General features: G+C 45.4%; 1 protein-coding gene across 2 annotated transcripts; it reads left to right on the top strand.

The window, feature by feature from the left end:
- The first annotated feature begins 817 nt into the window (after positions 1 to 817).
- Positions 818 to 24,982, top strand: LOC142761754 (uncharacterized). 2 transcript variants are annotated; one of them, XR_012884921.1, is made up of 3 exons: positions 818 to 901; positions 24,463 to 24,616; positions 24,702 to 24,982. XR_012884921.1 is itself a non-coding variant. In XM_075869236.1 (3 exons), the coding sequence occupies exons 1-3, from the start codon at positions 15,597 to 15,599 to the stop codon at positions 24,830 to 24,832; spliced, it is 594 nt and encodes a 197-aa protein (XP_075725351.1). In that variant the 5' UTR covers positions 15,299 to 15,596; the 3' UTR covers positions 24,833 to 24,982. The 2 variants fall into 2 exon arrangements, 1 of the variants encoding a protein (XP_075725351.1); XM_075869236.1 differs by lacking the exon at positions 818 to 901 and adding an exon at positions 15,299 to 15,905.
- The last annotated feature ends 6 nt before the right edge of the window (positions 24,983 to 24,988 follow it).

Genomic DNA, 24,988 nt, shown 5'->3' with positions numbered 1-24,988 from the left:
AGCAACTGGAACATAAAAAAATTGCCCGCAGCTTCCCTCGGGGGAACACTGAGGAGGATGCGGAGCATATAATTGTTTAACGGGGTGTTAAAGTGCGACTTACTTGGGTCGATGGCTAAATTGGTTAACGTGGTTGTGAAATGGGGTGTTAAATTGCGACTTACTTGGGTCGATGGCTAAATTGGTTAACGTGGTTGTAGGAGGGGGTGTTAAATGAGTGAACACGTACACACGTATGCGAAAGGGCCGCGCTGGTCGAAGGGACGTCGATCATTGTGTTTGTGGATTCGTTGGAATTCATTTCACCGCGACCTTGGACGTCGACGCGCCGTACAAACCAACCGACGAGCGGCAACTGAGCGAGCGAGCGCCGACCTTGACTATATATACAGCGCGACGGCGCATGCACTGTCAGCTGTCGAATGTTCGAGAAGGGGGAGAAGCGCAACGGCGCATGCGCGCGCGTCAGCTGCCGATGTTCTCGAAGCACGACGGCGCATGCGCGCGCGTCAGCTGCCGATGTTCTCGAAGCGTGACGGCGCATGTGCGCTACATTATACAGCTAGCGAATGTTCGTGAAGAGGAGAAGCGCACGTGGTGTGTAGAGGAGGAAGGGTGCACAGATGGTGGAGGAGTGAAGCGCGCGCGGTGTGTAGAGGAGGAAGGGATGCACAGATGGTGGAAGAAGGAGGAGGAAGCTTGCGGACGGCGCCGCACTACAAGCCTCGAGTATTAGATGCTCCGCATCTAAAACGCCGAAGGAAATATTTAAACTCGCACTTGATTGTAACCACTCGAACGTTGCTTGAGAAGCAAACCTGAAAGATCTGACGCACTGTGGGGATCGATGGCATATAATGCGAAGAAGCCAGCAAGACGTTTATAATGTTGTACATAACATGTATGTATCGATTTGCATGTTGAGGCCTGTAATTTATATTCATGATACAGTCACTTCGCACAATAACAATTTTGCTGTATGTCAAGCTATGGCGAAACGGTCGCGATTGCACGATGAGCGTGAAACATACAGTACATGCCATACATCTTCGTCATTTGTGTTTGTCATGCAGTCACGATGAGCAATACCAGTTTTATTGTATATCAAGCTAGAGAACCGGACTTTAGCGCACCATGAGCGTGGTGTGTAAGTCATGCCATACACAATATGCATGTCATGGTTATCATGCTGCGGTGATTAATGTTAGTAGTAAAGTTATTGTATGCCATGACGAATTTCGTATGCATTACATTAACGGTATGGCCATGAAAGCACAAAATCAGCGGTGGCTCTATATATGCGCTCAAAGTCGCAAAATATTGCTAAATGCTTGGAATTTTAAATGTGTACAACGCGAAGAAGCGCAAAGAAGTATATATATATATATATATATATATATATATATATATATATATAAAGCCTTGTAGGGGGGGGTAAGGAGAAATAAAAAGAAAAGAAGGAAATAGATGAAGAAATAGAGAGGCAAGCGACGGAAAATAGAAAGAGATAGGAAAGTGGGGATCCGGTCCAAGCAGTCCAAGGGCGGGGCACCACAATGCGAGAGCTGCACGGTGTCAGGAGACCGTGGAGGGCGAACAAGTCGGCGGGAGCTACGCTGGCGTCGGATGGGGCGCGCGTGACATCCTCCCCTCCTACGAGCTATGTTGCGCCCTACGATTCGTTCGTCGCGGCAGATGCTCTCAGGCCTCGACGAGGGGTTGACGCGCTGCTTAGAAGGCGGCTTCTCGGTCGTGCGTTTGACTTCGTCCCTTGTGCGGGAGTCATCGCGCCCTAGGCAAGCGTACATACTCGGTCTTGCGGAGTTCCCTATATGGCCTGCAAGCCCGTGAGTGTCGCACTGTACTGCACCTTGGGTTAATAAACCCGTTATTGTTGTTATCCTGCCTTGTGTGTCGTTTCTGCACCGTGTCGGAGAAAACGATGAACCCGGCGGCAGGGTCGTTGCATGCAGCGGCAGTGGAGGGCGTCGCATCCCTACAGGGTTGCGCTTAGTAGGTAAGCCTAGTGCAAACCTATCTCCACAACGTATACGTATACATAGACACACGCGGACTGTGGGTACTGCGCTTAGCGTATGCACACGACAGCCGACAGAAAGCAGTAATTTTGCATGATGTCTATGCTTCTATTTAGGGAGCGCTAGCAAAACCAATCTCTCTTATTAAAATTTCAGCGGTAGTATGACTTGACGTGTGACATTTCTACTCAGGTCACGTCTACCGCACGTGGCGTTGGCCGGAAGTCTTGCTGCTGCGCTTTTTGGGTTACGGAAACGAGCAAATGATGCTGACGACGATGAAGAAGTCACTTGCCAGCTACGCAGAGTGCTGCGCCGTCGACTAACTCGCAGTTCTGTGTCATATTTCTGCATACTTCCTTCTCTTCCTCGTTGCATTTTGTACGCTTCTTCCGTACGAAGCGAAATGAGAGGGATATTGATTATTTATCTAAACATTATTCACCTATGCAGGTTCTAGCTACCCAGCTTTTGTTTGTATGAAATTAAACAGAGCAGAAGAAACTTTGTGAACATATAGCGAGGAATTCACCGTTCTTTATCGGAAAAGCACAAAGCGCACGGCGCTAATGCAAGGAGATTCACGCAAAGATGTGAGGAACGATTCAACTGTAACGAACTCGACAGGCTTTTACCATGATAAAAATTCAAAAGCCCCTGCCAACGTACGCGTTCCAACGCACCAGCGCGTGGCGTCAAAACTCGTTCCTCAGCCATAGGCGCAAAAGAAAACCACGAACAGCCATCAACTCCAATTTCATGGTCTCTTGTAACCTGCCACAAAGTTAATTGCGTGACATCTTACCCACACACATTGCCTTTTCGTCGATCAACTCGCATCCTTTCCCTATTCTGGCGCACGCTTGTTCCTCGCGGGTGTTGCATTTGGTCCGCTTGTGGCCTGCCAAAGGAAGCAAGCAGGAGCGTCAGTAAACCTGTAATGTCCACTTGAAGGAGAACAGATGGCAAACTTCTGTTTAGTTTGGAAGCAAATGACACTGGAAGAGGGACATCATCTAGCGTATTCAGTTTAAATTGTGATAACTTCTTACTTTACAATGAGAAAATATCCACTGTATCACATAAAATGCATCAAATTTAAGGCCTCCGAATAGGTAGTGATCTTGTCAAAGCTTCGTCGAAAAGGAGTTAGTGCATATTTCAAGTGTGGTTATTAAAGTTACACTGATTAAATTGACAAACTCGGTGTAACTAATTATTTTTGATTAAACTAATTAACTCATGTTTGAAAAAATTCACAATTTTTGAAGTAGACTGTATAACACCGTACATTGTTTAATTAATATATAATGATTAAAACTCCTTGATCCTTGTACTGGGAATGCAAAAAAGCCAACGTTTCGGCAAGTACACTCGTCTTCGTCAAGATAGAAACTGTCTTGACAAAACATGTCCTCTTGTCGAAATGTTTCATACACTGCATCAGCTTGTTGAAAAAGATGACATCTTCACGCATGCAGTGAATGCCTTCTCACAAATAGTACAAATGGACGGCAAAACTTGCTCTTATTCAACTGGAATCAAGCACTCAATTTGCTAAAAGGTTTATACAACAGATAAATTTCCATTTCATATGTACGCGTCATGTTGCGGAAGCATCGTTACATAATTTGAAGGTAGGTTTGTCTAGTTGTAAAATACATAGGTCGACAGAATAAATTGACTCGCTCGGACTCTGACTCACGCAATTTTCCTCCAGCCAAACTCGCTCGGACTCAGACTCACAAGAGTATGACTTAACCGGGCTCACTCGGGATCAGACTCGTAAAACTTTTTTCTCAAGTAGACTCACTCGGACTCACACTCACGCCTAAATCTGAGTCTCGACTCATGATTGAGTTTGCCGACCTGTGGCAATGTGACAGCTTTTTATACAACTGAGTATAGAAACATGCGCCCGGAAAGTAGTACCATAAAGGGGTTCTGCGTTTTTGAGCTTGTATATCGCACCGGTCTTCATGTACTTGAATCGTAAATGACAAATAAATGTTGAAGTATGCGCAACATGAAAACTCAGTGTTTCAGAAACTAGATGACGGAACTTGATTTTAGAAACAAAAATAACTTCGTCCTACTGGTTCCAGAGCCCAAAGAAAGCACAGAGCAGGGAAGCCTTTGTTTCTTTCTCTGCGGTTTTATCTTGTCTTTCTCGTATCTTTATTTCTTGTTCTCTTTTCCAGCGTTTCCAGCTTCCTCTTTAAATTTTATACAAGGCTTGTGTTGTCGTGTTACCATAGCCACAGTAGCAATGGCCGCACTTTGTATCATCATCAAGTCTTTCGAAGAACAACATACAAGAGACACGAGTACACGCTCAGCATGCTTGAGTCAGCTGTGATATGTAGGTTTGTCTGTGCTACACCAAGAGACAACGACTTCATACGACAACGTGGCCCCCTAAAGAGTGCCGCAGTTAAACGAATTGGCAGATCCCACGTAGAGTGGGCATCGATGATATGCGAAGCACGAATGAGAAAGATTGATATGTCACTTTAAAACCAGAAGAACATCACGAGGTGAAGGTAAGTGATGCCGTACACGACTGACGTGTCACGATTATCATGTTGCGATGTGTCGTTTACCTTCTTAATCTATTCACGTCACGTGATACCAAGTTTAGTATATGTAAAGCTAGCGAAACGGCCGTGAGCACGCTATGAGTGTCATATGTTTTCATGTTCCTACGTAACACGCGTGTCAGGATTATCATGTTTGCACCAGTCATATATTTCTTCTTCCGACAATGTCACAGAAAACCCAGTTTGGTATATGTGGAGCTAGCGAAACGGCCGTGAGCGCATCATGAAGGGCCCAATATACTCCGATGTAGCGCTGACGCGCGCGTTCGCTCGGCACAGCGATGCAACGTTAGAAAAACATGAAAACTCTATAGTCTGACACCAGGTGCGACCAGCGTCCATCGGCGCGGCCCTACAACAATCCAGAGAACACTGCGTCTCCCTCTTTTTGTGACGGAGAGATGCCAGACGCACTGAAACGCGCATGCGTCAATGCAACGCAGCGTGGCGCGCGCCTGCGAGTATATGGCAGGACCGGTGCCTGGCGAACGCCGGCGTGACGCGACTAAATGAACGCCGGCGAGCACGCGCACCGCTTCTCGTCGAAATGTATTGGCACCTTGACTGGGGCATGTAGTCATGTTCTCACATGACACACATCTCATGATTATCATGTTTGCACCATTCACATACCTTCGTCGTCCATTCGCGTTGCGTAATACCGAGTTTGGTACATGTGAAGCTAGCGAAACGGCCATGAGTGCGTCATGAGCGTAGCATGTAGTCTTGTCGTTACATGACACGCATCTCATGTTCATCATGTTTGCGCCAGTATGATGCCTTCGTCATCTATTCACGTTCCGTAATGTCAAATTTGGTATAAGTGAAGCTAGCGAAACAGCCGCCAGCGCATTATGGGCGTGGCATGCAGTCATGTTGTTACATAACACGCATGTCATGATTTTCATGTTAGGGTCTGTCGCTTGTGTTCGCCATGCAATCATGTCGTACTATACCAGTTTTGCAACATGACGTGTTAACGAAACCCCTGTGAGAGCTGCAGAACCATGTGAATCATTACATTCATGACATTCATATCATAATTTTCATGTTATGACTAGTTAGTTATGTCCTGCAAACAGTCACATGATTTCATACCAAGTTTGGTGTCGATACCATTATCGAAATGGCCAGGAGAACTGAAAGCTGTAGGCGGCTAGATAGATGAATAGATAGATGAATAGATAGATGAATACATAGATGGATAGATAGATGGATAGATAGATGAATAGATAGATGGATGGATAGATGAATAGGTAAATGGATAGATAAATAGATAGATAGATAGATAGATAGATACGATCAATGTAGCTGAAGTTCGTTAAGAAATGCTTCGCATTTAAAATGATTGACCTAAAACGAGCAATTCTGCACGACATAGAATAGAACAGACTTTATTAAAGCAAAAAATTCATGCAGAGAGTGCTAGTCAAAGTGCCCCACTGACCTTGGCCACCCGTTGAACCTGGCCAATTAGCACTAGCTGGTCAGCCAGTTCGAAGCTTGACGGACGTGTCTCTCACTGCTTGAATTCATCAATATTTTAATCCTGCAACCTCAATGAACCTGCTCGCCCAACAGCACCGAGTATGCGCTCCTACTGAACGCAAGAAATACACTGAAGAAGCGTCTAAAATCAGGCCTATACCCATTGTTCATCCCATATATGGGGGCACCTCCTCAAATAAGGATCATCATATAGGATGTAGCCGTACCATGTATGACTGAATTTCGGCTACCTATATAGAACGCCCGGGTGATATATGGCTGCATTCGACCCAATATATGAACACATCTTGCCATATATGGCCTTATAACATCCATATACGGTAATGGGTAGCCACATATTCGGACATGTGTGCTAATATCATCAGAAGCAGCCTGAGTACGCCCTTTTCAGGGCGAAACCCTCTCCCCTGATTCGACAATCAATCCGGTTTTGTGCTTTTCATTGCCAAGTTATACCTGCGAAGTTTGTAATCTCATCGGCCCACCCAACTTCCTGTCTCTCCTTTGTGTGTTTGCCTTCTCTGGGAATCCAATCAGTTACCCTTAATGACCAGCAGTTATCCTGCCTACTTGCTACGAGCCCGGCCTATGTCCATTTCCTCTTCTTGATTTCCACTATGATATTCTTAACTCCGGTTTGTTCCTTGACCCACTCTGCGCTCTTGTCTCTTACGGTTACACCTATAACTTTCTTTTCTATCGTTCGCTGCGTCGTCCTCAATTTAAGCTGGACCCTCTTTGGAAGTCTTGAGGTTTCTGCACCGTAGGTAACTAACGGCAAGTTGCACCTGTTATATACCGCCCTGTGGAGGGACAGTGACGATCTACTAGTCATGAATTGAGAGTGCTTGCCGAATGTGCTCCACCCCATTCTTATTCTTCTGGTTACTTCAATCTCGAGGTTCGGCCCCGCGGTTATTACCTGTCCTAAGTTGACGTAGTCTATTAAAACTTCAAGTGCACTATTACATTTATCTCGAAGTGCTGTTCTCTTCCTAATTCGTACATCCGTTTTGCGCACGTTAATTTTATGACCTACCTTTTTGTTCTCCTTGTCTAATTCAGTAATCATAAGTTGCAATTCGTCCCCTTTGTTACTCAGCAATGCAATGTCATCAACGAAGTGCAGCTTACTAATGTATTCTTTATTACCGCTTATCGCTAACTCTTCTCACTGTAGGCCTCTGAAAACCTAGCATTGGAAAGAGAGTGTCTTCCTGCTTTACACCCTCTTTATTGGGAATCTGTCGCTTTTCTTATGAAAGACTATGGTGGCTGTGGATCCACTGTAGATTTCTTCCATTATGTTTATGTAGGGTTCGTCGATGCCCTGATTCCGTAGTGCCTGCATTACTGCTGATGTCTCGACTGAGTCAGACGCCTTCTCGTAATCTAGTAAAGCTATGTGTAGGAGTTGGTTGCATTCTGCGCATTTCTCTATTAGTTGACTGATAGTACGAATATGGTCTGCTGTGTAGTAGCCTGTGCAAAATCCTCCTTGGTCCTTTGGTTGATCGAGTTATAATGTAGTTTTGATTCTATTAGCTATTATTTTTGTACATAGTTAGTACAGAACGGACAGTAAGCTGATTGGTCAGTAATTTTTGAAGTCTTTGACGTCTCCTCCCTTGTGAAATAATAGGTTGTTGGCGTTCTTCCAAGATTCTGATACCCTTTCCGTCAAGAGACACTTCGTATATGAGGTAGCCAGTTTTTCTAACACAATTTCTCTACCATCTTTCAGGAGGTACTTTGTTACTTTATCTTCGCCAGCGGCCTTGCCTCTTTTGATTCCTTCTAGGGCTTCTCTTACTTACCCTGTCGTTACAGGTATGATGTCGAATTTTCCTGGGTTATAATTGATCCTCACAATATCACCCTGGTTGTTTCGGCTTCTGTACAGCTCGCTCTAGAACTCCCCCGCCACCTTACCTATCTTATCCATATTGTTTATGGCATTGCCTTCCTTGTCCTTTTTCATACATCCAATTTTTACCTATGCACAAGTTTTGATTCGCAGACTTTAGGCTTCTGCAGCTTTTACAGCCTGCTCAACATTCTCCAAGTTATATCTTCTGATGTCGGCTACCTAACGCCTAATAATTAATATTGAAATCACCACTAGCGCTTTTTTGTTGGTTGCATTTGAGGCTGTCATGATTTGTTGTCTTTTAAAAAGATTTTTCGTCTCTTGAGACAGTTTGCCAGTGACCTGTCTAGTGATTGTACCTCCGGCTTCAATTGCAACTGTTTGGTGATACTAGTAACATTATCGTTCATTGTGTCAATGCTAACGTCGGTCATCTCATTCAGTGCCTTGAATCAATTCTGAATCAAAACTCTGAATTTCTATACTTCCCCTGAAACCACCAGTTCATTATTTGGCTTATCGCGTATCAGTTTTTGTCCTTGGTTTTTAAAATCTAATATAAAATGAGCTCTTGCCATTCTATGGTCACTGCATTTGATCTTGCCAACATTTATACATCTTGTACCATGCCTGGGTGTGCAGACAGAGTCACTTTCATTTTAGTTTCGCCACCAGGACTTCGCCACGTCCACTTACGGTTAGCCCGTTTATGAAGAAGGTATTCAAGATCCGTAAATTATTGCGTTCTGAACTCTACTAATAACTCCCCTCTGGCATTTCTAAAGCCAATGCCATATTTAGCCACTGCATGGTCTCCGGCCTATTTCTTGCCTACTTTGGCACGTAAGTCGCCCATCAGCATAGTATACTCTGTCTTTACTTTATTAACGGCTGACTCTACAATCTTATAGAAGTGTTCAACCTAATGGTCATCATGGCTCGATGTAGGCGCGTAGGACCGTACCTCCTTCATCTTGTACATTTTGTTGAACTTAATTATGACACTTGTCCCCCTCTTATTGATGCTATGATATTTCGCCATGTTGCCAGAAATATTCCTATGTATGGAAAACCCCGTCCTTAGTTGTCTTCTGTTAACTAATTCACGGTAGCATAAAACGTGTCCGTTCTTCAGCACTGTATAAGCCTCACGTGTCCTCCTAACTTCGATGAGCCTTATACATCCCATTTAACACCCTCAAATTTCTCGAATAGAACAGCTATAGACTAGCCTCACTAGACAGCGTTCTATCGTTGATTGTAGCCATGTTCAGATTCCAATGGCGGCCTGTCCGGACCCAGAGTTTCTTAGCACTCTCCACTTCGTTGCAGGTCCGATCGCTGCCTTGGACAGTTGCTTCGCAGCCGCTTTGGACTAAGGACCAAGGTATAATTGCTGTAATATCAAGAAATAGTGGCCAGGTACTGGCCCAGGGAGGGGGGCGCATTCCTGCTGTGTTGAGGGAGTGCATTACGGGCAGCTGGTCACTGAGACTGCACCCCAGACCTCCCTTTTTTTCTTTTAACGATGCCTTTATCACGCATTTTGAATAAATGTATGATCGGGAATAGCCTGGCATCCGCATTCGAACAGAGGTTTGTCATGACATATCAGGCTGCAGCGCTATCTTTAAGTAGGGGGTTCTGTTGCACTTTCTTAGCACTGTAGAATACCACCTGACCTCCTATCAAGTTCCAACTTCACCTGACTCGTACATTGCCTGGCCCTCTTTTCTTAACAGTTTCAAAGTTCATTTTTTTCTAAAAGCAGACCAAGAAAAAACACCCGGCGAGATTTCGAACCTCTGACCTATCGAGCATATGCCGGCGTAGTGACCTAGGCGCACTCCTTCTCACGCGTTCATTCTCTCCTAACTTCTTGTGGTCTCGCTCAACTTTGACATTGTTATCTTCAGGGTGTTCGCAGTGTCGGAGTTTTGCAATTTGGAGTGATCGCTTTCATCATTAAACGTCTCCTGTCAACTGACGAGTGGCGCCCACCTGTTTTGCGACTAATCGGCTATTTACACGTGATTCTTACGTTCTGCGTATACGTCACGGGCGGTTGAAGTGCATAAAACTTAAATGCAAAAAAGTTTCCAACTTCTAAAGAATAGACAGGTGCTGCATTTAAGGCTGCATGTTATTTTGTTTGCGTTCTGGCGTAGCCAAAAAAAAAAAACTCTGGTAAATAAATATACAAGTATACACAGTGGCCCTCAGTCGGGAGGCAAATATACGTATTAGTAATTCCATCTACGGTTAGCTTAATAACGTAAAATAGTGGATTAAAAGGCAAGGAGGAAATAATTTGTAGGTATAGAAAGTGGCGGAGAGCAAGAAACTTTGTGCAAAACAATGACGTGTTTGCATCTGCAGAGCGTCAGTTTGAATTGCTAGACCTAGTCGTGGCACCACACTCACACCCAACTATAACTCCATGCGACGCGTTCAGCTCGGAAGAGCTCCTAGGTACTGTCTTACGTTTGGGTAACGTAAGTGGTGCTGGTGGGTGCCCATGCTTTATGATAAATATTTTAAATTTGCCTGTTTGTTTAGACAGCGTGCACTTACATTAGGTCTGGAGGTAACGTAGCGTAGCACTTTAATCATATAATATTACAAAGGATATTAGCGTAACACCGCCTCGTAAAACAGATGCATTGCAAAAAGTTACTAACAGTACGCAAAAAAAAAAGAGAAACCATTGCACCTTGAAGTGTATGGAAACTTACGTATTAAAAAAGTCATGAAAGATAGTAAGTGCCCAAAAAGTATTAGCTTATTTTACTCACTCTATGCCTGTGGTTACAAGCTTTCTACTAATTTTAGGGGCGAAGCTTCTTATGCCGTGGGTCGTGCGGCCGCAATGTATGTAGAAGCTGTAGTACTCGTCGTCGTCGTAGTAGTAGTAGTGCGTCGTAGTAGTAGGTAGCCACCTCCGCGGCCGGACTAGAGGAGCGGCATGCGCACTCACTTATATTGAAGAGGAAACCCACGCACGTTAATCATAAATGAAAACATAATTGTTTCTGATGAAATAACTTACAGATACGAGTATTGGTGACTTAGGCTCCAATAAAATTTGCCTTGAATTTGATGCTTACTAAAGAAAACAAGAAACTAGTATCAGAAGGACGCACTTTCAGCACTATGTGACCAGATAGTGTTGCCACTTTAAACTCACTGGGCGTAACCTCCTTGCCTTTAGCAAGGTTTAGCGAGGGTTGGGGCGTAGTGCCATGTATTAGAGGTGGTAAAAGGTGGAAACTAGACACAAAGTGCTTGCCATTAGAAAGTGCGCGCGTTCCGCTCCTCTAGTCCGGCCGTGCCACTTCTCGTTTAGTCTTTGGAATGTCCGCTAGATGGCGGTACTTGCATATGATGAATATCTGATGAAAAAATGCGAGATCGAGGTACTTGGAGTGTTCACTAGATGGACGGACGGATGGACAGACGCACGAATAGAGAGAGACAGACAGATGCTCGGACGAATGGGCGGACGCACAGACGGACGGACGCACGGATGGAAGAACGCATGGATGGAAGCACGGGTGGGTGGTAGGCGCACAAATGGACGGATGCACGGAAGAATGCATGGACGCCCAGACGGTCACACAGACAGACAAACGAACGGACGGAAGCAAGAACGAACGGACGGACGTCAGCGCGGATGGATTGACGAATGCTTCGCGCCACTCATCATAGTGCACTCCATGGTTATGCTGTGATTTTTTAGAGTGCACACTTAAGGTACAGTGATTCGGCCATGAACAGCGATGAAGTTGTTCGAATGCATTTCAAGTTTAATGAACGCCTCAAAATGCAAGAGTGTGGGCCGAATCAGCCAACGTATCTGTCAAATCGCCAGCTTGAATTTAGCGCAATGGACTGCATGTACATCTTGACGCAAATTGAAGTTTTGCAAGCGTAACGTGATAGAAAGCAACACACTCCAACACGCAACAGCTCGAGTATGATTGATTGATATGTAAGGTTTGACGTCCTAAAACCACCGTATGATTATGAGAGACAACGTAGTGGAGGGCTCCAGAAATTTCGATTACCTTGGGTTCTTTAACGTGCACCCAATTCTGAGCACACGGGCCTACAGCATTTCCGCCTACATCGGAAATGCAGCCTCGGCAGCCGTGATTCGATCCCGCGACCTGCGGGTCAGCAGCCGAGTACCTTTGCCACTAGACCGCCGCGGCGGGGTAACAACTCGAGTATCACGTTAGTTTAAAGATGAGTGTCGTCGCGGATGCATACATTGACATACGTTAAGTCCCCCGCAAGGAAAACACGTCTTGTAGTAGTCGGGATTATTATATGTGTCATGACTACTGCCAGATTTGTTTTTCTTGGCACATTTAGATCTAGTACAAGGAGTCGGCAAACGCACCTCAAAGTATTATTCCGCAGCGTGGAATATCGGTTGCTGGAAATGAGATAATGTTCAGTTGGCTCATGTACACCCCAAAAAGAACAGTTAGGAGAAGCTGCCAGATCAGCTCCGTGGAAATAAAACTTAAGATATGGAGTCTGACAACCTAGTCGAGTGATTGCTAGTTCAAGTTGTCTTGTTTGAGATAGTTTACTGTTCCACCAGTGTCTTGAGGTGCTGAAATGGTTGAACTCAATGGTTGAATATAACGATCGACACTCGCTGAATCTTTGGGACGTCTCTGAAGAATGCGACAGTAGCCACTATTCCTGGTTTCTGTTTTTTTAGATGCGGAGCATCTTATACTCGCGCCTTGTAGTGCGCCGTCCGCGTCGTCCGCGCCGTCCACACCGCTTCTCGAACATTCGACAGCTGACGCGCGCGCATGCGCCGTCGCGCCGTCGCCCACTCTTCCACCATCTGTGCATCCCTTCCTCCTCTACACACCGCGCGCGCTTCACTCCTCCACCATCTGTGCACCCTCCCTCCTCTACACACCGCGTTCGACATCTACAATTCTCCTGATTCTCCAGTGGACGCACATGCACCGTCGCGCTTCGAGAACATTCGACAGCTGACAGTGCATGCGCCGTCGCATTGTATATATATATACTCAAGGTCGGCGCTCGCTCGCTCAGTTGCCGCTCGTCGGTTGGTTTGTACGGTTCGTCGACGTCCAAGGTCGCGGTGAAATGAATTCCAACGAATCCACAAACACAATGATCGACGTCCCTTCGACCAGCGCCGCCCTTTCGCATACGTGTGTACGTGTTCACTCATTTAACACCCCCTCCTACAACCACGTTAACCAATTTAGCCATCGACCCAAGTAAGTCGCAATTTAACACCCCATTTCACAACCACGTTAACCAATTTAGCCATCTACCCAAGTAAGTCGCACTTTAACACCCCGTTAACCAATTATATGCTCCGCATCCTCCTCAGTGTTCCCCCGAGGGAAGCTGCGGGCAATTTTTTTTGATGAAATTTGTTATATTTTACCGCTGGTCAAATTACCAACGGCCTCTATTTAGAAATTTCTAGTCAGCAATGGACTCTAAATAAAAAAGAGTCGAAGTCTTCTATTTCACCCGACCACCTGTCTCCACTAAATAACTAGTTATCTTAATTTACATAATAAATGTTGTAATGAATAACTCTAGCTTTTCTGAGATGAATACCACAACAGAAGAAGAGTGCTCGTCAAGTCGTCAAGAAAATATCGCATTGCCTTTAGTTTGGAGGATTTCGGGTCATATTTCTTCGACCCCTTGTGTATCGACTTTCCATATTCCAAGGGTGCAACCAAGCACGATAGATGCGTAGAAAAAAAGCCGGGCCTCGCACTTTCCTGTTTTCTTTTAAACTAATAAAAAGAAAAAATTTAGTTCAGACCAATTGTTTGTTTTTTGCTGCTTTGGTGATTTGTGAAGCATTTATCAGTTATAACCTCGTTTCACCTCTTCGCCACCCAACGTTGGCACATCGTTGCACAGCTGACATGGTCGGAAAAATAGCGCGCTTGCGGTTTCAGGTACGTGATTTGCGTTTGCGCCTATCTTGATCTTTTAGCATAACACATACATAAGAAGGCCGTAGCGTGACGTGCTTGTTTTATATGCCAAATATTAACGCAACAGCATTAAAGAGCTCGTTTTGCAGAAATTCCACTGTCGGCGTCGTTGTTGTGGCCAGAAATTATTTTATGCGTGACCGAAAAATCAGGAACAGAGTGAGGACCAAACCTGGGTCCAAGTGGGGAGTGAACTCGGGTCGTTTGCGTGGTAAGCGGATTTTCTACCACACAGTCCCGCCTCTGCTTGTGAAAGCAGTGAACTGCTTGGAAATGCATTGAAAGTAGCTTTAATGCTTCACAAACACACGCGTCCTGTATACATGCTTCTCAATGCAACATGAAATATTGCAGTGATGATACATGGTAGAAGTATCCATTGCCAACGAGCGTCAGAATATGGGATTATGATAATGACTCCGTGGTTGAAAGCCGGTGCCCCACTACAAAAGGCACACACGCTACTGTGCCTATCCGTTAACGCTACGTGTTGGGGCAATAGTAAGTTCGAAAATGTTTCATGCATTAGGTGTTTCAAGCACGCACTAGGAACTAAATATCGCTGTCACATTGAACTCCTAAAGGCGAAACTTTAGGGTCCCCAAATTTTTTATTAGTGTACAAGTAGCCATATTTTTATTCTATACGCGTTCACGTTTTGGCCAGTGCACAGGACACAAGGGTTTGTTTTTAAACGAAAGTGCTGATTTTTTGGCAAAGGCAGCGCTTTTGGAGCAATCATTCCGGTTTTGCCACTGACAGCATACATTACGATTGCAAGATTCAGCACGCTAACATTCCAAGAACTAATATCAGACCCTGTCTTGACAGCTTCTCCAGAATATAATCACCTATCGTTTCTCTGGAACAGCGAGTTATCGCGGTCGAGAATAATGGAAGTGGCTATACCCATTCTTCGCTTCCGGGTTACCTTCCTCATTTTTTACCTGCATAGTGCAAGTCAAGCGCTGTTACTTCTGTAAGGACGAGGAAAGAATTAGTCATTATTTTTATCCTGTCGCCGGTAGATGTCATTGAGGAGAAGAAAATATCCGAATAAGTTGTTCTTTTTGGAGCCTCTACTCTGGCCTACTGTCACAGGGATATTTACTATGCTATAGATTAATTTATCAGTCAGACTAAAAGAATAATGGATAATTTATTCCATTCTTTTAAACATTTCAATATTAATATTCAGTAATTAAGTTTGTTATATTAACTATTCCTAGCTTATACGTGAAGTTATGTGAGAAGAGGTGAAGAAGAAGAAGGACACCGCACGCGCACGCCTAGCTCGCGCTCGCACCTGCGCACGTAGTGCACGCTCAGCAATTGGGCGCCATTCAGATGCTTGCAGTAGCTGGTATTTTCATCACAAGATCTCGCTAAGCAGAATGCAAGTCGCGTCGCTCGCCATCGGAGATCAGCTCAACGTCGAGCGGCAGGATCCTCGTAGCAAAGATTTGGTTTGCTTTTCATTCCTAGTAATTCTTGTTAGTTTCTCTCAACTGAAACGTTGTTGCAGCCCTTTGGAGGTCAGGCAAGTCAGAATATTCTGATGTCTTTATCATCACCCGGCCAAGGGCACTCCCCTTGGCTGGCCGCACTACCGGTCAAGGATTGGCCGCTCGATACCCTGCTACGCAGTGGAGATAGCCACGTCCCTGTGGCTCTGGTTCCTATAAAAGTGGGTTTCATTCCAATGAAGAATCCGAAGTTGATACAACTGGAGCTTCAGAAAGCCTCGTCGCTTTTCCGGAAGATTACGGAGGTCCGCCAGTTCGGCCGAGGGGGTATTCTGTGCTGCTCTGCAGACCAGGATTGCGTCCGAGAGCTCCTGAATTGCTCTGAATTTGCTGCACAGCCGGTGAGCCCGTTTATTCCAGCTCATCTTGCATGTACGAAAAGTATAGTCCGTGGGGTAGATACGAGTCTGACACCTCAAGAAATTCTTGACTTATTTGCTGTAGCTGGGGCAGTTTCAGTCTATCGATGCACCCGAACGACGGATAAAACAAAATCGCCTACTGAATCAGTTATAGTAACTTTTGCAGGAAGAGTTAGGCCAACAGAAATTAAGGCATGGCCACTAATCTAAAAAGTAGAACCACTTTCCCCGAAACCTTTGCAGTGCTCAAAATGTTGGCGATTCGGCCACAGCATGAAAGCATGCAGATCACAGGCTAGATGTCGTCTGTGTGGAGAGAGTCATGACAGCTGGGATTGCAAATCCGATGACCAGAGGTGTTGCTTGTGAAATGGAGCGCACTTTGCAGACTCTGCTGAATGTGGTGCAAAAGAAAAAGAAATGGGTGTTCTAGAAATCATAGAACGCAGGCGTTGCTCTAGGAGGGAGGCGGTAGCAGAAATGCATGAAAGATCGAAAGGTTACGCAGGCATAAGATCCCGTCACACAGCGGCAATGGATGCATCGCTCGCAAAGTCGATAACTGAGGCTATTGAAAAGTCCACTGAAAAGGCAATGCACCGTCTGGCAGCTACTCTTTTTGAAGCCTTGGCTGATACCTTAACACAACAGCTGACACAAATCATTGGTACAGTTTCTGTGCAAAATCGAGATTCCCATGCTCTGTTGATTTCAAGGGGTACAGAGGAGGAAAATCAGACAGTCAATCATAGATATATCTCTCCGAAAGCAGGACCTTCAAAAAATAGTGTTCAGGCTGAGTCAGAACCTGTGACAGAAGATTCAGGAGACTTTACAGATATGGACACAGAATCTTTAAGAACTTTAAAACGTAACAGATCTCCCCCTTCTAAAAAGTCTTCTCAGAACCCAAAATCCAAGAAATACTTGTCAAAGAAAGACTTCTTTGAGAACCTTTCAAAAAATGATTTCTTGAAAAAAGATATTCTGGATCAGGCAGTTTCTTCTGCCGGTATAGCATCAAAATAGGTTCCCTAAAAATTCTGCAGTGGAACTGCCGGTCTATTTGGTCGGCAACTACAGATTTACAATACATTTCTTCGCAAATTTCTCCCGACATAATTGCCATTCAGGAAACCTGGCTTGGTAACGGTGAAAAATTTTACATGAAAAATTATCTATTATTACGGCTGGATCGGCCGAGTAGAGGTGGCGGTCGGGCTTTCTTAATATCAACTAAATTTAGTCACAGAGCCAAGATATCGTATCAGAGTATGGACTCGAATTACGAAATTATAGTGTTAGACATAACACTACCAGACTGCTCACCTTTCTCTTTTGCAAATGTATACTTTCCTGCAGGAGTTCAAGACACGAGATTCCTCGATAATATGGTAGCTTCATGCAGAAAAGAAATAGTACTGTGTGGTGATTTCAATTCTCACCATGTGTCTTGGGGCTTCAAATCTGATGTATGCGGAAGGCGTTTGTGGAAATGGACGCTGGATAATAACTTTTCCTGCTTGAACTCAAACGTTGCTACATTTGTAAGGGGTAACTCTAAATCGACTATTGATTTAACATTTTTCAGCCCCACTTTAAGCATATCCTCGTGGAATGTATTAGATTGGGCTACAAACAGCGACCACCTTCCCATTACGTTTGAAATTAAGTTCCCGAGGTTTTGTTTGGCAGGGAAAGTTGGCTCATTCGTAAATTATGCTAAATTACAAAAAGACTTAAAGCCTACGTTGACTTTTTGCGAGGAAATGCAGGAAGACCTTAGGGCTATGAGTCTATCTTCGGTGTTGAAACGATCACTAAAAAATTCAACGTTTACTGTAAACTCGAACACATCGGGATCTTTTAGCCCGTGGTGGAATCTCGAATGTGTCAAGGGGTATAGAAAGCGAAAAGCAGCTAGGAAAAAGCTGTTAATTAACCAATGCCCCAAAAATTGGAGTGATTATAAATACATGGCCGTCGATTTTAAGCGTCTAGTGCACAAAGCAAAAGAAGACTATGATATGAATAAATTTAATTATTTGTCTAAGCCTAAAAGTAAGAAAATGCTTTTCAGGTTTTTACGTGCAAGAAAAATGATTCCACAGACAGAAAGCAGTCATTCCACCATTATGTCTCCTCGCGAACTCTCTGAATTCTTGGAAAATATTGCTATAGGCTTGCAAACCAGGTTTACGACAATTATGCCAAAGTCCATGGTGAAAGTAAGGGTGGATTGTAATTTCCAGGAGGTATCTTTAGCTGAACTGGCGGATGTGATGAAAAGCTTACCGTCCGCTGCTCCCGGACCTGATTGGGTGACCTCTACAATGATTATAGTGTTATACGAAATATCGCCACATGAAATCCGTAATATAGTTAATTATTCACTGAAAAATTCTTGGATTCCGGCCGATTGGAAGCTTTCCAAAATAATTCCGATACTTAAGAAACAGGGAATGGAGTTTACTTTGGATAACATAAGGCCTATTTCATTGACATCTAACCTGGTCAAGCTTGTAGAGAGAGTCTTAAATGCCCGTATAATAAACTACATCAATGAACATACAATACTAAACCCCAGACAAACTGGCTTTAGATCGGGATACTCCATTTGATGTGCACATGTGGATTTGGAAAGTCGCATACGGCTGGCTCGGCATCGCCGCGAATACTGTGCACTAGTCACTCTAGACTTAGCTAAAGCGTACGACAAAGTGGAATATCCTATTCTAATTTAGCAGATGCAAGACCATCGCTTTCCAAAATATATGACAGCATGGATTATAGAGATTGTGAAAGACAGAGAATTTTATTGCTTCTTGAATGGATGCTCTTCTAAAAAATATAAGCAGACAAGAGGTGTACCTCAGGGCTCAGTATTATCCCCGGTGTTGTTCAACATATTAGTAAGTTCCATTCCAACTCATCAGGATATCCAAATTTACGTATATGCAGATGATATTGCTTTCTTTGCAACAACAGTGATCTGCACTCATTGAATCAGGCATTACAGAATTACATGAACATGCTAGAAGGATGGCTTGACAATATCCATATGTCATTGAACGTCAAAAAAAGCGCGCTTCTGCCATTCTCTTTTAAGGATCGTGTCAACATTTCCCTGATGTATCGTACCGAGCACATTCCCCAGGTCGATTTCCTGAAATACCTAGGCATCGTATATAATAGGACGCTAAATTGGAAAAGCCATATAGACGAGGTTGGCGGTAAAGCGTCACGTGCCTTGGGGCGGTTACGCAAATTGGGAAACAGAAAAATAGGATTGCGTAGGAGTTCATTGATAATGATTTACAAGATGTATGTACGGCCTATTATGGAATTCGGGTGTGTATTATTTTCAGGCGGCGCGGCTTACAAGATGAGACCATTAATATTATTAGAAAGAGAAGCTTCGCGCTTGTGTCTTGGACTCCCAAAATTTGTGGCAAATAATGTTTTGTATGTGAAAGCGCGCCTTCCACCTTTGTTAACTCGGTTTAGAATACTTACAGTCCAAACTTTCTTAAAAATATACAATTCGCCTCTGCGACAAGCTTCATACGTTTTTATTCAAGAACCAACCGCATTCTTTGGAACACAATGGTCTAGACTACACTCCCCTCAGATTAGGTTCGTCCAAGCGTTGCTAGAGCTTCTCAATGTAAACATTTATCAGATTTGCATAACGAAGACACCTAATTCAACTTGAAATTGAATTTGATGATATTTTCCCCTCTAATGCAAAACAACTGCCTCTTCAATATTTAAATATTCGGTTAAAAGATTACTTGACTCATCTGTCCATAAACAACATTATTGCGACGGATGCATCCGTATTGAACGAAAAGGCTGGAATAGGCATCTTCTGTACTTCTCTCGACTGGTCTTTCTCAATTCGATTACCAGATTACACGCCTATATTCATCGCTGAATTATTTGCTATAATTCTAGCGCTTCGTAAACTTCCTGCAAGCGAATCAGAAGCGGTCATACTTACCGATTCTCTCTCAGTATGCACCGCACTATCTACAGCAAAATATTTGACATTAATGAGTATGATTAGCAGTTTATTACCAGAAAACCTGAATAAATTTCACTTGCTATGGATACCCGGCCACTGCGAAATTTATCCAAATGAGATGGCAGACTCGTTAGCCAAAGCATCTTTAAGCGGACTAATCTTACCTATTTTACCTGATTTCGCCTACGTAACAGCACTAAGAAATAGAAAGGCTTGTTTGCACAAAGAAATAGAAAAATTATCATTGGATAAAGTCAGAGACTTCGTACATCTAAGATATTGCTGGAACAAACAGTGGTGTGTATCTCGGCAGTTAGAAACTACAATTACCAGGTTACGATGCAGAATTCCGCATCTGAATTACTACCTACATAAAGCTGGACTAACAGCATCTCCGTTGTGTCTCTTTTGCAAGGAACCAGAATCAATAGATCATTTCTTTTTGTACTGCAAACGTTGTGCTCATCAAAGAAAAAGATACCTGGTCGAACCAATTGAGAAGCTAGGTTTAAAAATAAACGTGGAACTAATTTTATCCTTCGGAGGGATTACATTGGGTTATAGCCACAGGGAGGTTTTTTCTGCTGTGTGCGAGTACATAAGGGCAACAAAGAGATTACCCTGTTAGCCTATTGTTATTATTTACAACTTCGAGACTACCTGAATTGCTGACTGAACACACTTGATGATCCTGCCGCCCTGTTCTCCGCCGATCCCCCTTTGTGGGCGAGTGCCAGCAAAGATGAAGGTACATCATCATCATCATCATCATCATCATCATCATCATCAGAAGCTACGCAGCAGGACCGACATGGGTGACCACGGCCGAAGACCCCAGCTCTTGTCCCACTCGAAAGGACCCCGACCACGGAGGCGCTTGTTTCGTGGCAGATGCCAGCACCCGCCACTGGGGTTTGACGGACTGATGAGCACCGCCTACCTGAAGGAGCTGTTTGGCCTTCCATCGACGTACCCTTGGACGCCGGGGCCCACACTGCCCACGGAGCCGGAGCCGTACTACTACGTCCAGTGGCCATACCCAGTGTTCCCGCTTTTCCCATTATGATCACCGTGGATTGTGCCAGCGATATCTTGCGAAGTGGCTCCAAACCAAGGCCCAACATGGCGACCGGGTGTGAGCCCGGACGTCACCAGGAACGGTGCCCCGCCACGTCAGCCAGAGAGGCAGGTCGTCAAGCGCCGTGGGTCTCGGCCACCCGCTGAACAATGCACCGAGGCGGTGAGACCCCATGCTATCAGGGCGCGGACTCGTAAAAGTACCACTCCTTCAAAGAGCGAGACATCGCGAAGCAGCCCGTCGAAAGAAGAGGAACACATCGAGCGACTGCTGCGCGCTGTGGCAGACCTCGGGCTCGGCGTGCCCGCCAAGGAAGAGGAGCCACGGTGCTCCGCACTTAAGTTCATCTACAGCGCCGCGATACTGAGAAGCTTGAACGTGCAGAGCCGCGCCTCGACGTCTGCCTCGCGATCGGAGCACCAGGACCAAAACCTGGAAGGGAGCTCCACGTCCGCCTGCAACGTTCGTGAGTAACCAGCCGAGATAACGCCTCGGGCCAGGTCAAAGACCCTGGACGTCGATGCACCGGTTTGGTGCCGCTGACGCTTCAGATGAAAGCTTGGTCTGACCCCGGTACTGCACGAGTCCACCGCACCGCAGGATTTTTCTGTTTTCTCGGGTCAATAAATGTTTTGTTGACAGAGGCGTGTAGGTTCATGATTATTGAGCAGCCGTTGCAGCCATGTCCATGCGCGCATACACATATATGTATATTATTATGACCGTCGTCAGTAGGCGCCATGCTGTCGCTGGGAAGCGTAGCCGGGCAGCGTTCCCATGCCTGGAACCCAGTTTTCTCGGAACCAGCGTCCAGAGATGACAGGGAGCGGCGCTCTTTTAATCCTCCAACAAGTAGCTGACTGCCTATGCCCGCCAGGTATTGTCCCTGCTAGCCGGACGATGAGACGTCGTGTCGCCACGACGCCGTAAGCCGTTCCAGAGATGACAACAAAGACAGCGTCTTCCTTGGAAGAAACCGCGGCCACCGCCACAAATCGCCCTGCTAATTGAGCGGACAGATTGGCCGACCGTTTGATGTCTGCCGTCCCGGGCTTGGGACCCTTCGATCAGCGACACACACGACGAGGAAGAGCCCCTCTGGAGCCACCTTGCAGTGCAGCGATCACGACTCAATATTGGATGTTCACGTGCGCCGTGCATGCTCGTACCCCTCGCCTGTTGTGTGTGTGTGATTGCTGTTCCACTCAAGAAGGAGGAGCCCAACAGGGCCTTATAACGACGCTGCAGGGTGCTGGACGTCACTCTGAACCATGTAATGGTTCAACCATCATGCTCGTGGTTTGTGAACTCCTAACCTCATGCTGTAAATAATTGTATATAGTGCCACAAACCTGTTTGTTTTTCGTATCCCCATTTTGTCAGCGTTCGTTTTCTTAACCCGAAGCTACACCACGCAACCACAAGAGACCGGGCAGACCCCGGTCTGCAACAACGGGTAAACAGTGCTGAGATCCGCAACAACTGGTGATCAGCGCTGGAATCCGAAGCGACTACAGGAGAACAGCGCCGAGAGCCACAACAACTGGTGGGCAGCGATGGGATCCACAACACTATATACAGATATGAGGGCACATAAATTTATGAAATTGCCACGCATAAAATTTCTGTAAGGGAGTCCCTATGCATATACAACTATATATACAGATATAAGGCCACATAAACTTATGGTTGTCACGTATGAAATTTCTGTAAGGGAGTCCCTACGCATATATAGGTATATGTACATATATAAGGCCAAATGAATTTATGTAAGTGCCACGTATGAAATTTCTGTAAGAAAGTCCCTATGCATATGTAGGTATAAGTACAGATATAAGAGCACATAAATTTATGTAATTGCCACGTATAAAATTTCTGTAAAAGAGTCCCTGCACATATAGGTTGTCGGGCCGATGGGCCCTTTATCTGCAGCACGCACGGCGGAAGCAGGGCGAGGAGAGCCGATGCGCAATGCACATGCGCGGGATGGGCGTCAGCATCGAAAAAGCCACAGTGGGCAAAAACGTGGCTGGCGGATAGGAAGGGGGCGAGCTGAGCCCGTGCGGCTTTTCGGTGGCAGCCGAGCGATGGGATGCAATGTCGGTCGCGCTAGGCGCGATGGCTGTTTCCTCCGTGCGTGCTGATGGCAAAATCGATTACGTATAATCGATTAAAGGTCTGCAGTTGTTCGATTAATCGTAATCGATTTCCGCTTTTCGAATAATCGAAATAATCGATTAAACCTATTCGATTATTCGACTACGGCACCCCATGCTCCCGCCCCCAACCTCGGCCCTTGGCTGCAGTGCATGACTGCGAGGCGCGCTATCCTCAAACACGGATGCCATGCACGTCGCCTTTCTTTCACTGCTTTCCCTACAACGCATATTTCTGCGCAGAACGAGCCCAGAGCTGGCGGCGGCCGCACCCCATAGAGAAAGATATGAACTCGCCCTGATCCCTGTCGCGTACACCTGGAAGGGCGTCCAACTCCGAGCATTCCCCAATGCTTCAAGCCCCAGCAGGTGTCGGCTCTGCCCCATCGAGGCAGAAATGAACTTGTCCACTTCTCTCCGGCTCACAGTCTACTGTTGCTACTGTTGCTAGTGCCTTCACCTCCTCTCCCTTAAGCTGGTTGAGCGTCGCTGGCGTATACGTGAGGCTTGCGTTGCTTGCGTGTTACATTGTATGATTATTAAACTTTGGTGGTTGTAGTGCTACCTTTGGGATGTCATAATGCCGGGCAATCGAAAGAAGAGCGAAATGTGGTCATTTTTTTGCTGAAGACGAGAAAACAAAGACTGCAAGGTGTAATAAATGTGGCAGGCACTTCTCGAAGCCAGCTACGGATACTCTAAGATATCACCAGCTGCACGTCCGCTCTATTCAGGTGCTAAAAATCCATCTCCCAAATAAAGGTGGTAACGTTGAAGGTAACAATGTTGAAGAACCCTATCCGGACGACACCAATCCGCCTCTTCAGGTAAATTATAAGTATTTCTCAGCCAACAGCCATTAATTTTTGTATAAGTTATCTTCGAAATCGTCGGCTTTTTTATTGGCATCAGTATGCCCTTCTGCATATAAGTTAAATAAAGAGAAATAGTTCAGCTTCCTGTACAAAGGTCAGGAGTGGTTGATGCAAAGGACCATGCGTCCAGCGCGTTAAGTCACGTGGTTGATTAGGGTGGTTGCCAAGGCTGGGTAGGTTTTCCTCGCACCCACCGCCGATGGTGGTGAGTGCAAGCAAAATCAAGTGATTTGTTGCTTTAGGAAGGCATGTTTAAAATGATGGATAGTTGAGAAGTCATATTCGCTGAAAAAGCCGAGAGACCGCTCAACCCCCCCCCCCCCCTGCATCCTACCACATAAACACCAAAATGCGAAATGTGGCATTTTTTTACACCATTGGCGTTCAATTTATTTTTCAGGGTGAAAAATGTGCTGCTGCCTCAGCTGCCGCAACTGGAGCTTCAACTAGAGAACTTTCTAATCCGGCTGCAACTACAAGTTCACGTGCCTCTGCTTCTTCTTCGTTTGATGGACCGAAGGGAAAGTGCCTCGCCAATGCTGTAGCGTTTGCAAGTAAGTTTCTGTACTTGTAATGAACATTTTCGGACCGGAAGGAGAAGGCTACAACGACATGACAGTATGTGTTGGTGCGTTTCAGGAGGAGGAGTCCGAGAAAAACACGCTACTGATGCTCTCGGGTACATGATCGCGCACGACGACTTGCCTCTCAGCACACCGGAGAAAGATGGTTTCAAGGCGTTCTTGAAAGCACTGCAGCCACTTTATTAGCCTCCAACCAAGCCCGCCATCACTAAGAGACTCGAAGCGAAGTACGAGGAGTTTAGAGCACATTTTGATCGGAGAATCCAAGCCGCAGATCATCTGAGCCTTACAGCCGATGTTTGGACGCACGCAAACACAATGCGATCGTACCTTGGTCTCGCG

Source organism: Rhipicephalus microplus, chromosome 7 (genome assembly GCF_043290135.1).
Source record: "Rhipicephalus microplus isolate Deutch F79 chromosome 7, USDA_Rmic, whole genome shotgun sequence".
Classification (NCBI taxonomy): Eukaryota; Metazoa; Arthropoda; class Arachnida; order Ixodida; family Ixodidae; genus Rhipicephalus; species Rhipicephalus microplus.
Note: the sequence above shows the minus strand (reverse complement) of the source record. Positions and strands in the feature narration are given on the sequence as shown.

Bases quoted from the DNA above. Each gene is read 5' to 3' on its own strand.
- LOC142761754 (XM_075869236.1), top strand. From the start codon at position 15,597: ATGTCTTTATCATCACCCGGCCAAGGGCACTCCCCTTGGCTGGCCGCA. The intron at 15,906-24,462 runs GTGAGCCCGTTT...TTTATTTTTCAG, and splicing joins CTGAATTTGCTGCACAGCCG to GGTGAAAAATGTGCTGCTGC. The intron at 24,617-24,701 runs GTAAGTTTCTGT...GGTGCGTTTCAG, and splicing joins CAATGCTGTAGCGTTTGCAA to GAGGAGGAGTCCGAGAAAAA.